The sequence below is a fragment of the Gorilla gorilla genome, chromosome 20, assembly GCF_029281585.2.
Source record: "Gorilla gorilla gorilla isolate KB3781 chromosome 20, NHGRI_mGorGor1-v2.1_pri, whole genome shotgun sequence".
In the NCBI taxonomy this organism is placed as follows: Eukaryota; Metazoa; Chordata; class Mammalia; order Primates; family Hominidae; genus Gorilla; species Gorilla gorilla.
Genome location: NC_073244.2, coordinates 40,365,532 through 40,377,909, shown reverse-complemented (window position 1 = coordinate 40,377,909; position 12,378 = coordinate 40,365,532). Strand labels below are relative to the sequence as shown.

Genomic DNA, 12,378 nt, shown 5'->3' with positions numbered 1-12,378 from the left:
AGCTGGGCCCTCCCCTTTCCCTCCTCTACCTGGGAGATATGACCCCTGGGTGGGCCATGGGGGCAACAGTGTATCCTAGAAACAGGCAGGCACAGCAGTAGCTTAGTGGCCGGTGAGCACCCTCACCATGTCTCCTTGGGGGAGAGGGAGAGGTATCTACAAATTAAACCGCCACTCACACAGGAACTTGAGTCTGAGCTAAATGAAAAACAGATTTCACATGGCAAGTGGTACCAACAACTTTTCTGGAAAGCAACTGTGTATTTACACAACAGTGGACGCCTTTTACATTGCAGAGGGGTGGGTAAGAGCAGGATGGCTAGGAAGCTACAGCACCTATTCGGTTATGAACACAGCATTTTCAGATGGCTGGGGGAATAGATGCCACTTCCCACTCAAGACAGGGATTTGCTCAGCCGGAAAGCAGGTAATAAAGGCAGCACATCCTGCACTTTGAACTGCATCCGTCTCATCCTGCAGCCACCCTGTAGCTCAAAGCACAGTGCTGGAGCCTGACTATTAGGTCCAAATCTCAATTCTACCCTTGAGTCAGCGAGGCCTTAGGCAAAGGGTCCCTCGAAGTCTGTCTTCCTGTGGCAGATGAGGACGGCCACACCACAAGGCAGTTGCTGGGCCGGGCCCCGTGTCCGAGGTGGCAGTGTGCTTGGGCTCCACGTGCCTAGCCTGTGCATGTGTTCATCACTGGCAGCGGTGACTGCGTGCTGCTTGGGGGAGAGCACTTGAGCTGCCTCAGAACACCCTGGTGAGCAGAGGACACTTGCACAGATGGAAGCAGGACCGAGGCACCGTGTTGGTCCCTGTGAGACTCTGGGTGCACTATGAGCCTTGGGGAGGGGTGGTGGCACAGACCTGGGCCTTTCTACTCTCCTGGCACACAGCAGTCAGCGCTCCCACTTCCCTTCTCCACTACGGTGTTTCTCTCTGGCGTGGTTTGGGTGGAAGTTACCAGGAACGCAAAGCCCCGGCACTGCTACTTCTCCTGGGGAAGAACAGATTTGTGGCCTGCCTTTCGCCAGGAGGGCTCCTGGCCTTGCCATGCTGATCGGCAGAGACTTGCTCCTCAAAGGGAAGGGGTAGTTGGTCCTTCTGAGCCATGTTTCCAACCCATCTGGTAGGCTGGTCCCCTGCCCCGCTCTCACTGCAGCCCTGGGCCCGCTTTTCCTCTGGCCCTGCATGGAAGGGCCTGACCCACTGCCTTTACAGACACATCGTCACAGATGGCCAAGGTCAGACTGAAAAGCCAAGTCTTTCAGCAGCAAAAATGGCGAAGATATCAAAGGGCGTCAATGCTGCTGGCTTGGCTTTTGCAGCAGGTCTCACCTCGGGAGGTGATGCCGGGCGACCTCCTTTCAGTCCTCCATGGCTCAGCCTGGCAGCTCAGGAGTGGGCATGCTGCGGCAGGTCCCATCTCACTACGCTGGGGCAACCATGCATGGGCACAGCTGCACGCAGTGCTCTGCTCCTGGGGTCCACCCCAGCTGCGATTCCTGAAGTGAATAAGCCCTAAGTCACTTAGCAACTCACCCTTCAATCCTCTTCAACCTTCCTGAAATAGCAAAGTAAACCTTAGGTGGGTCAGAGTTCCACCCAAAGGCGTGCCTCTGTAGACACCTGCCATCCAATGGACCTTTGGGGACCCCCCTTCCCTTTCAACCTGGCTGGACTGCAGCAATACCTCCTTTATTTGATCCCTGTTTATGTCCACATATGTATTGTATTATCACAGATGCAACTGATTTATCATAGAGCACTCAGAAAACATGGAAAAGTATTTTAAAAAATCGAATAATCCTATTCAAGCCAACCAGTGTTAACCCCAGTGTGCTTCCTGCCAGTCTGTTCCTCCCCATGGGAGTCACACAAAATGAAAATCTCCTAGAAAGAGAAATTCCTCTGTCCTCTGACTTCTTCACTTAGTACACTGCGACCTTCCCATGTTGTTCAACATCCTCACCTCGGAGCGTCACTGGCTGGAGGTCGTCTATAAATGGAACTGGCTTAACTACCTCTTCACTGAAAGGTGGACATTCAGGGAGTGTCCAGTTTTCAGCTGTCATAAACAACTGCCTTAGACGGCAAAGAATTCACAGGTCAATTGTTCCCTTCGCTTTGAACTTCTTCGCAGACCGTTCACTTGACCGAAGCTGGAATTTGCTCCCGTAAATGTAAGAAATAAAGCCATCGGTTTCCACAGTGAACACGCAGTTTAGCTTGGGGATAACTGAAAAAAAAAAAAAAAAAGGGCAGGAGAAAAAAAGATGAGGAAAAATATTTATTTATTAATATTTTACTTTTAGGTAGAATATTATTCAGAACACATTGAATGAAAAAAATAAGCTAATAGGAAACGGGAAACCCACAAGCGGAGGGGCATTAGGGTTGCCTGTGGTTATTCTGCCACAGGTCAATCTAGTCACATGCTAAATGTAACTTGGCACCTAATCTTCAGGGTCAAAGGCTATAGACCAAATTCCCAGAACCAGAAAGTCCCAGAACACCTGCCAGAAACTGGTTTTCCCACATTAACTTTCAGATGGGCTCCTGGCCTTATGCTCTGTGGAGAAACTCTTATACCACTTTCCGAGGTTTACAATGTGAGGTAGAAGGATACGTAGGAAAATAAGGGAAGCAACAAGAAAAAACAAGCTCAAAAATTAAAGGAAGAAGGCTGGGCGCGGTGGCTCACACCTATAATCCCAGCACTTTAGGAGGCTGAGGCAGGTGGATCACTTGAGTTCAGGAGTTTGAGACCAGCCTGTCCAACATGGTGAAACCCTGCCTCTACTAAAAATACAAAAATTAGCCGGGCGTGGTGGCGCGTGCCTGTAATCCCAGCTACTCAGGAGGCTGAGGCAGAAGAATCCCTTGAATCCGGGAGTGGAGGCTGCAGTGAGTCGAGATTGCGCCACTGCACTCCAGCCTGGGTGAAAGAGCGAGACTGTCTCCAAAAAAAAAAAAAAAAAAATTAAAGGAACAAAACCTTCTAACTATGGTTTGATATCTCTGGATTTGTGGGTAAGGCGGGGTGTAGAAATCCTGGCCGACCCAAAGTATCTGCTAGAGCAATGCTGGCCACGGATGGAACCCAAGTGTTATCGCCAAGGACACAGCTCAGAACTCCAGGGACAGGCGCCGCTCCTGTTTCTACCCTGCTGCCTGTTTGGCTACATTCCTCTGGGAGCAGCAGCCTTTGGGGCAGGTGGAGGCCCTCTCCTGGGGCCCAAACAGACCCAGGTCCCCTGAGGCACAGCCAAGCAGGTCTTCCTTCCCCTTGGCCATTTCTGGCCGGGGTTGCAGGCTGCACTGACACACACCTCTTGGGGGAGCCACGGGTGCAGGGGATGGTCTCTGCAGGCTTTAATGCAGGTTCAGCAAGTATCTGCAATCTGCGCTGACTTGAGGGGTCAAATCAAACTCTTGGAGCCTTGAGGAAAAGGCTAACGCAGTAGCTGGGAACCACAGCCCACAAGCAATGCCCTCGGAAACACCTACATACCTTTCAGGCGGTCTTCTTTGGTGATAATTTTGAAAATGTGCTTTGTTTCCTGTAGAAGGATTCCTGTAATACCCACATAAGAGGGGCATTTGGATTTTGTCACTGCAAAGAAAAAGGACAGTTCCAGGCTCAGGCCTCTGTGGTGCTGGGGGAACCACAGAGAACCAGGCCTCAGGGGTAGGGGGTGGTGATCCCACCCTCTGAGCTAGCAGACGAAAGAAGAGAGCACCCAGGGGGTGGGGGCTCAACAGCTGGGCCCTGATGTAACCAACGAGAATCCAGGCTTCCCCTGGGGCTTTGCAGCCTCTGGACTGTTTCTATGAGGTGTCGTCGGAGGGTCTGTGGCCACAGGGGTCTTGGGCAGGATTCTGGAATTAAAGGTCACATATGTGCCCAGCACCATCAGGGTCCACGGGCTGGCTGCTCTGATGCAGCCAGGTCTCCCTTGCCAGATCTGCACAAACACCACCATGCACTGCCCAGGATGCTGGCTGGAACGTGAGTCTGGCTGCAGAGCTGCCCAGCAGCCAGCACTGCGAGATGAGCCACCATCACAAGCAGCAGCCCCTCCCTCGTCCTGACCCGAGCCTCAGCGTAGCGGACAGAGTCACCAAGCAGCTGCGGAATGCCTGCACCATCCTCGGGAGATGCCAGGGACACAGCACGGAAAGAGGCGGTCCTGGATCCTACTCTCACGGAGCCCGGGTTCTAGCAAGGCAGGGTGATGCACGGTGAACCACACCATTCTACTTTCTGACAGCAACGAGTGCTATGAAGAGTAGGGACAGGGCAATGTGTGGAGGGTTATGGTTTGCAATGGTAGACCCTCAGGGGAGTGGCATTGCAGCAGGGCTGAACAATGAGAAGCTGGACTGTGCACACACAGGAGAACTCCCGGGTAGAGGTAAGGAGCAGAGGCGAAGCCCTGAGGCAGGGCAGGAGGAAGGCAGTGTGGGAGGCCTGCTGCCCCAGGGAGCGGGGAGGCCTTAGACCACAGCAAAGAGGCAGGTTTACTCCCATACGATGGGACGTTGCCAGAAGACTTGAAGCAGGGAAGGAACGTGCTCTGATTTCTATATAACCGGCACTCTGGCTGCCTGGTGTGGTGAGGAGCTGTGTCTGAGGTAATCTGGGGAATGACAGTGGCTGAATTTAAGTAGTAGGATGTTCCGAAGGATTAGAGGAGATTAGGAAAGAAGAAACATAGACACTGTTTAGGTTTTTGGCCTGAACAACCAGTGTAAATAACTGAGTAATTAACTGAGATGGAAAAGACCAGGAGGGGTTGCTGTGAGGAGAATCGGGGGCAGCTTTGGCTATGTAAAGTCTGAGATGCCCCCTGAACATCCAGGTGGCTATGTCAAGTGGGCAGCTGGATGCCTGAGCCTGGAGTTCAGGGGACAGGCCTATGCTGGAGATGTCACCTTGGAGGCTGTCAGGTGTAGCTCACATTTGAAACCACAGCATTGGATGAAAGGGATTCTGTGTTCAAGATCCCAGGCCATGGGTGAGTGCTCGCAGCCACTGTGCCCTTTAGGGTACCAACAGGGGTCCCTGTGTGGAGAAGGTACACAGAGACCACTTAGGGTGTGTCCAGCAAATGGCCGGACTGGCTAAGACAGCCAGCGAGAAGCATCTCCCACCCTTAGGACGGGGATGATGGTGACCGGAGGCCATCTCAGGGAATCCACATGGTAAAGAGTGTGTCCAACAGAACACACGCCCCGGCTCTCCACAGAGTGACAGAGTGAACCTCTGGATGGCCATGTGCTACACGCTCTTAGGTAAATTACCTGAAATAATAGCCCCGTGAAGATCTGCCTTTAAGAGCTTGGCCTGAATCATCTGTGGCTGCCTGCAGGGTAAACAGAAGCCCTTGGTTTACATCATGATTAAAAGTTCCAAAAGAAGCAACTAGGTCTTTAACCATCTGCAGCCAGGCAATACCAACGCTGGTTCCTGAAGCTGCATTTACAATGATCAGAGGCTTGAGATCCACCCCAAAGAGCAAAGCTTCAGGAATGCAACTTACGTGTCTGGCTTGAGCCCATTGCACAGGTCCCTGATGTACTGTTTCCAGAGTTCATGGAGAGGGAGGAAAAGGCTGTATCTGCAGCAAAGTCAGAAACAGGGAAAAAGTTAGACAACATGAGCTTGGGATGACAATGTCCAAATAGCACAGAGCTTGACTTGATGCCAACAACTGCAACCTGGGATCATTAGGAACTATGTGCAAATCCTACGATGAGCAATTGAGCTGATAACTGAGACCAAGAACCTTCACCTCTCTAACCTCAGTTTCCTCATTGGTAGAACCACACCAGCCCAGGGCGGTGTCCACCTGGACTTCTTTTCATGAGAGAGAAATAAACGTGAGTCTTGTTGAAGCTACTGTTATTTTGAAGTTTTCTGTTACGTGAAATTGAACCTAGTAAGCCCCCAGCAAAGCAGGGGTTGCTGGTTGTCACGCAGGTCCTCATGTGAGGCAGCAGGCTGGTCTGGAAGGTGGGCAAGCAAGTGGTGGGGAGAAGAAGGGGGGAGCAGGGGCAAGGATCCCAGCAGCTTTCTTCTGGGCCATTATCGCCAGTCTTGATACCTTGTGGGGAATCCGTTACCACAAAGCCTTAGGTTAGAGAAATGAGGACCTTAAGCTCAAACCAACCTGGGCTCCACCCGGGAGGCAAACCCTGGGAGGCAGCAGCCCCTTCTCCACCTGAGGCCCAGCTGATCTCCTGAGTGCGGCCGGGAACAGCGTGGCATACTTTAAGCGTCTTCTGGAGCGTGGGAGGCTATTTGGCTGTTGATCTCCAAGCAAAAGCCTACAGACAGCCCCAAGACACCCACACTCAGACCCGTCACCAAGGAGGGATGGAGGGTCGGCTGGAGGAAGACATCCTCCCACAGGACAGGACAGTGATGCATTCCTTTTGGAAACTTCTGAAACGTGTGGGCAACATCCTGCTTTGGCAATGAAACCCGAGTGGGTGACTGTCTGGCTCTATCAAAAGCTACAAAGTAATACACACTAAAAACATATCAGTTCCTCTTTTCTGTCTAACAAAGCCGAAGGACAAACAGCCTGTTGCCACGGGCAACAGATGTACTTGCACGGGTCTTACTCGTGAAGGTGAGGAGAGAGGCCAGACAATGAGTCCTGTCTCACCCGCCTCGCTGAACACAGCCCAGATTGGTAAAGGAAGGCTGCCCTCTTGTGGCAGACGACAGAGAGGCGCCCTTAGCTTGGGTGGAGCCAGGCTGCCTCCCCAGCCACTCAGCCAAGTTCACACACCAAGAAGGGTAAGCACCGCGGGCAGAAAGACGTGGGGAGCTCAGGTTACCTCTGCTGCTCTGGTTTAATGTCAAAGAGCCGCAGCTCCCTCCTTTGCCTGGCAGAGAGGCCTTTGGCTTTCTTCTTCTTCTCCTTGCGCTTGTGGCGGGTGAAGTACTCCAGGACCACCGCCTTGCGCTGCAGCTGGTCCTCGCGGGCCTGCGGGCTCATGCGGGGCGTGCTGCGCTTCAGGAAGGCCCTCACGAAGGCCTCGGCCCGCTGTGCTCCTGAAGGCTGCAGGCGGACAAGGGGGTGCGGCGCTCACTGCTCCGGTCTGGGCAGCCCAGGATCCCAGACATCCTGCCCGCCATTCCCGGCAGCTACTGCAAGAGCAAATGGGGCCCATCCCTTTACCCACTGAGGCTCACAACCTGCTCATCTGCCATGCATCTGCTACCCACAGCTGCTGAGATGTAAGTCACACTCACACACCAATTCATGACCGTTTGTCACACACAACAGCATGTCAAACGCTCACTTCCTGCTCTGGCCCTACTTTTCTGAGGTTATTCTGAAAGGACCAAAACCTTTCTATCTTGAAGAAGACTTCTCTCATCCTTGGCAGAAGAGAAAGCTTGAGAAATGTATAACAAAGATATTCAACCAGGCATGACCAGATGAAAGTGAGCTCAGAGTAGCACTAAGCTATGGAGGAAGTGATCCTAACACTACAGAAAACAGCAAAACTAGGGCTCCAGGGTCAGCCAAGCCTCAGGGCGCAGGGACCCTGACACTGTGCCCTTAGGACAATACTCCTTAACTGGGTTTCCAGCTCTGTGGACATGGTGTGGCCACTCTCCAAAAGGTCCGCTCCCACCCCGCAGACCATCACTTGGAGGAAGGTACCGTCAAGAGCATCTCAGGCCCCAGGCTCTCTCTCTCTGAAGGGTGTCACTGAGAGCAGGGCGTCAACTTACCATGAATGAGCACAGGCTCTTAGAGAGGACTTCTGGGAAAAATGACTGTCGTAATTGTGTGCAATTCTCAAACAAACAAACAAACAAACAAGAAACCCTCCAAGCTCACTACCTCTCAAGTTGGAGTTCCAATAATGGATTCCTCATTTGGTGGCAATGCCACTGCCCTCATGCCTGCCACAGACCTGGGCAGTTCTCTCTCCTGAGGGCCTGTCTCCTGGCTGGGCTGTTTCCTGAGCTCTTTTTGCACTAGCCAGGTGCTAAATGCTAAGACTGAGGCTGACAGACTGATGCTGATCTGTCATTAGTAACACAGCCTTCCTTCTGTGGGAGAGCAATGGGGATGGGAAGATAGGGTACACATAGCCTTTGAGGGAGCTCACAGTATGATGGTGGGAACTCTGCTTCAGCTTTGCACCTGTAGATGCTAACTAAAAATTAATTCACTCTCATCATTGTGACTATAATAGGACAATGATCTGATTCTCTTAAATACCTGAGTGGCTCGTCTTTCATGGAGAAGCAAAATAAAGGTATACTGGTCTTTCAAAATCTTGCTTTCAAGGTAATGCTCTCATTATGAGCCACAAGAGGAACTTTTGCGAAACTGACAAAGCAGGCCGAGGCAGATATAATCTGTAAATTCCACTTATGATATGTGATTGCACACCTTCTGCAGAAGTGCAGAGGGCACAGTGACAAGGTTGAATGATGCTGCCCACCACGTGGGCACAGCCTGGTGTCCCCAACACAGTGGGAAATGATAAAAGGTTAAGAAAAGCCTCATTTTACCAAACTTGACTTTGGCACAACAGAAAAGGAGGCTGGCACGTGGGAACAGGTCATGAGAACTACAGACTTTGATCCAGCCTTAGATGTCTGCCAGAAAAATGAGGAGTATGATGTGGGGAAGGACATCTCAATCAGTGCTGGGGGCTCAGAAGCTACTGAGCCATCTTTGCCATCACCTCTGTTGCTCCTGGACCTCCTGCCAAGAACTGACCTGGACATCGGAGTCATTTGCCTCTTTCTGAGACAATGCATGGTAGATCACACCTGGGGGATTAAAAAAAAGAAATGATCAATTCTTGTTGGGTATGGCTGTAAGACCCAAGACTTTTCTAACTATGAAAATAACTACGCCACTAGGCGCAGTGGCTCACACCTGTAGTCCTAGCACTTTGGGAGGTCAAGGCGGGAGGATCCTGACCCAAGGTCAGGAGTTCAAGACCGGCCTGGCCAACATGGTGAAACCCCGTCTCTACTAAAAATACAAAAATTAGCCGGGGATGGTGGCTTGCACTTGTATTCCCAGCTACATGGGAGACTGAGGCACGAGAATTGCTGGAACCTGGGAGGCAGAGGCTGCAATGCGCCGAGATCATGCCATTGCACTCCAGCCTGGGTGACAGAGTGAGACTCTGTCTCAAAAAAAAAAAAGAAAAGAAAAGAACTACACTTATAGCAGAACAACTGCTTATTCAGAGATAGGAGAAGATGAGATTGGTATGAAGAGCAAAGCTTTCTTGGATGCCTCTTATCCCACCCTCTGGCCACATCTATGCTAGAAGTTCCAAGCACATGGTTTAAAAAGAATGCTTCTCAAAATTTAACATGTGTAAAAATCTCTGGGATCTTATTAAAATACAGATTATTGGTCTCCTACCCTAGATCCTGAGTGTTTAACATATTCCCAGATACTACTGCAGGTCAGTGAATCACATTTTGAGTTGCATTGGTTTAAAATACCCCAAGTTAGAAGCTTGAGCACTTGCTAACAAGGTAACTCATTAAAAGTTATATGATATAGCTGTCTAGGATGTAGATGGTTAGAAATAGGTTTTGTTAACTGTAAGATGTTTAAAAAGATTCTTCACATTTTAATATGAAATTATAATGTGTCACATAATCGATGGTGTCCTGAACTGATAAAATACAACAGTTCTTCCTTTAAACTCAAAATATACATTGGTCAATAAAGTTTCAACCTCTAAAATAAATTCCACACTTCTGTTTCTTAATTTTTTGAAAGAAGAATACCATGGCACTGGGGACAGAGTACAGGTGTGAATGGAATAAGAATGGGACTACTAAGGCCTGGTTTATGAGCTAAATAGCTAGAAAATGTAATTTACACTATACTCTGTACATTTAATTCCAGCTTTCTTGTACTTCCCTGAGAATGTTTGATGCAAGGTGGTTACAAGTTTTTTTTTTTGTTTGTTTGTTTGTTTGTTTTGATACTGGGTTTTGCTCTGTTGCCCCGGCTGGAGTGCAGTGGCACAATCATAGCTCACTGCAACTTCGACCTCCTGGTTTCAAGTGATCCTCCCACCTCAGTCTCCTGAGTAGCTGGGACTACAGGTGTGTGCCACCACACCTGGCTAATTCTTTTTTTTTTTTTTTTCCAGTTTTTGTAGAGACAGGGTCTCGCTATGTTGTTGCCCAAGCTGGTCTTCAACTCTGGGTCTCAAGTGATCCCCCTGCCTCAGTCTCCCAAAGTGCTGGGACCACAGGCGTGTCCCACCACACCCAGCCAGGTATGTTTGTTTGATCAAGCAAACCAATGTGGTTGCAAATTTTATATATAGCATCTAGTTCTCCCTCAAATGGAAGATGGGGATTATAAACTGTAGAGAGCAACTTGCGGGGCCTGATAACTTTGCTTCATCTGTTACAGGTGCTTAGTAACAGACTTGGAAGTCTTTCTGCAACAATACACATCTAACAATTACTGAACATCCATTACTTGCCAGAAACCTCATTACAAGGTACACATATTTTTTCTCATCACACTTATGTGCATGAGCAAACTGAAGCTCAGACATGCTGAGACAATCTACTTGATCATATAGGTAGAAAGTGGCAGAGATGAAAAATAAAAATTCTGATTGAAGGCCCAGTCTTAACGGTGTCTACACGCCCCTTCCTGGCACATGTCTTCTACCCCTAAGGACCAAAGCTTTGGGTTAGTGATATAATTCCCCAGCAGCTCTCGGCGCTTTGCATCAGGTTCAGAGTGTGAAACCAGCTCGCAGAAAGGAGCAGGGTCTTGACCGCGGTCACCCCGGGAGGTAGTGGCCAAGTTGAGCCAAGGCCTGGAACCCTCCTCTAGCATCGCACACCACTGAGCAGCCTCCGGGAGAACCTGCCTCCAGCCCTGACATCCCTCCCTAGCTGAGGTCGAGCCAGGCTAACCCGTGCTCCAGCCCTCAGTTTTTCTTAGGTAGGGTGGGCCCATTCCTGTAGCGGTTCTGTTAGGACTCCGCAGCAACAGGTAGCCCGGACCCATTTCACCCACGAGTACCAAGACCCCGACCCTTAACGTCCCCAACCCTCTCCAACTTCGCGGCCCCGCTTACTCTTCATTCTCGGACCGCTTCCGGCGCTCTCTGATGACGCACTGGCAGCCGCTGTCGCAGACTCTCGGAGCTCGGAGATGGCGCTATGCGTGACATCACCGGCGCGCGCCCACCTCGGGGGCGCATGCGCCTGGAAAGGAATTCGGCTACTGAGAACGTCGTAGGGGGTGTTGCTGAGCAGTGGGGAGGAGTGGGCTCGCTTCCTGGGGCCTTTTCTGCCTGCATCTTTTGGGGGACAGGCAGTAGGGTTGGGGTAAAGGCATGTGGAATGCTTGCTAAGGCCTGGAGTGGAGCGAGGCGAGGCGACTTGGAGAGGACTCGAAGGAGGTTGGGGATCTGGGAGGGCGGAAATGGGACGGGGACGGTGGGGTGAGGTCTTTGTCGTCCCTGATCAGCGCCCTTACGGATGAGCCGAGGCAGCTTCCGCTGTGAGCACGGGCACCGAAGCTGGGGCAGCAGGCTTAGGTTCTAGTTCCGTGTCTGCTGCTAACTAGCTGTTTAACCTTGCTTAGGGCACTTCCCATCTGTAAGCCTCACTTGCAGTCTGTGCTGTGAGTGGGGTCGGCCTCACAGGTAGTGATGCGCCGCCTGGGTCCCTTTGATAGTTTCAGAAAGCTTTCTTGAGACTCAGAATATTAGTTTTTATCAATAAAAAAATCATAGCAATAAGATCAAAGGTGGCTCACACGGTGAGAGGCGCAGGCGGGAGGATCTCTTGAGCCCAGGAGTTCGAGACCAGCCTGGGCAACATCGGGAGACCCCCATCTCTACAAAACATTTTAAAAAAATTATCCAGACGTGGTGGTGCGTGCCTGTAGTCCCAACTACTCGGGTATCTGAGGTGGGAGGATCAGTTGAGCCCAAGGAGTTTAGGGCTGCAGTGAACCTGGATTGCGCTACTGCACTCCAGCCTGGGTGACAGAGTGAGACCCTGTCTCCAAAATAAATAAATAAATAAATTCCATATAAATAAATAAATGAATAAACAAACTCCATTGCTTAGTGGAAAGGTGCAGGAAGGCCTGGTGCAGACTTCTCAGGAGTGACCCAGTGTTGGGCAGAACTGTGGAGCCCCAATTTCTGCTGAGCACTGGGCCTGTGCTGGGTGGGAGAGAAAAGAAATACGGTCCCTGTATGCTAAGTCAGTGGTTCTCAACTTTGAGTACAGTATACATTTCTTTACAGGGGATTCTGGGAGTATGTCCAAAGGTTTTAGTTTGAGAAACATTGGCTTACAATTTCTTTGGTGGTGAC

The 12,378-nt window shown here is 50.6% G+C and overlaps 1 protein-coding gene across 2 annotated transcripts; it reads right to left on the bottom strand.

Moving 5' to 3' along the window:
* Positions 1-241: 241 nt before the first annotated feature.
* On the bottom strand, positions 242-11,652 carry POP4 (POP4 homolog, ribonuclease P/MRP subunit). 2 transcript variants are annotated; one of them, XM_031004419.3, is made up of 7 exons: positions 11,125-11,652; positions 8,766-8,818; positions 6,856-7,079; positions 5,550-5,627; positions 5,311-5,372; positions 3,518-3,619; positions 242-2,242 (listed from the first exon to the last, which is right to left on the bottom strand). In XM_031004419.3, the coding sequence occupies exons 1-7, from the start codon at positions 11,129-11,131 to the stop codon at positions 2,106-2,108; spliced, it is 663 nt and encodes a 220-aa protein (XP_030860279.2). In that variant the 5' UTR covers positions 11,132-11,652; the 3' UTR covers positions 242-2,105. The 2 variants fall into 2 exon arrangements, with proteins under 2 accessions (XP_030860279.2, XP_055226642.1); XM_055370667.2 differs by lacking the exon at positions 11,125-11,652 and having other exon boundaries at positions 8,731-8,813.
* Between the last annotated feature and the right edge of the window lie 726 nt (positions 11,653-12,378).

Coding starts and splice junctions, on each gene's coding strand:
- POP4 (XM_031004419.3), bottom strand. Junction 7,080..8,765: donor CAAATGACTCCGATGTCCAG/GTCAGTTCTTGG, acceptor GTCCGCCTGCAG/CCTTCAGGAGCACAGCGGGC. Junction 2,243..3,517: donor CAAAGAAGACCGCCTGAAAG/GTATGTAGGTGT, acceptor TTTTTTTTTCAG/TTATCCCCAAGCTAAACTGC.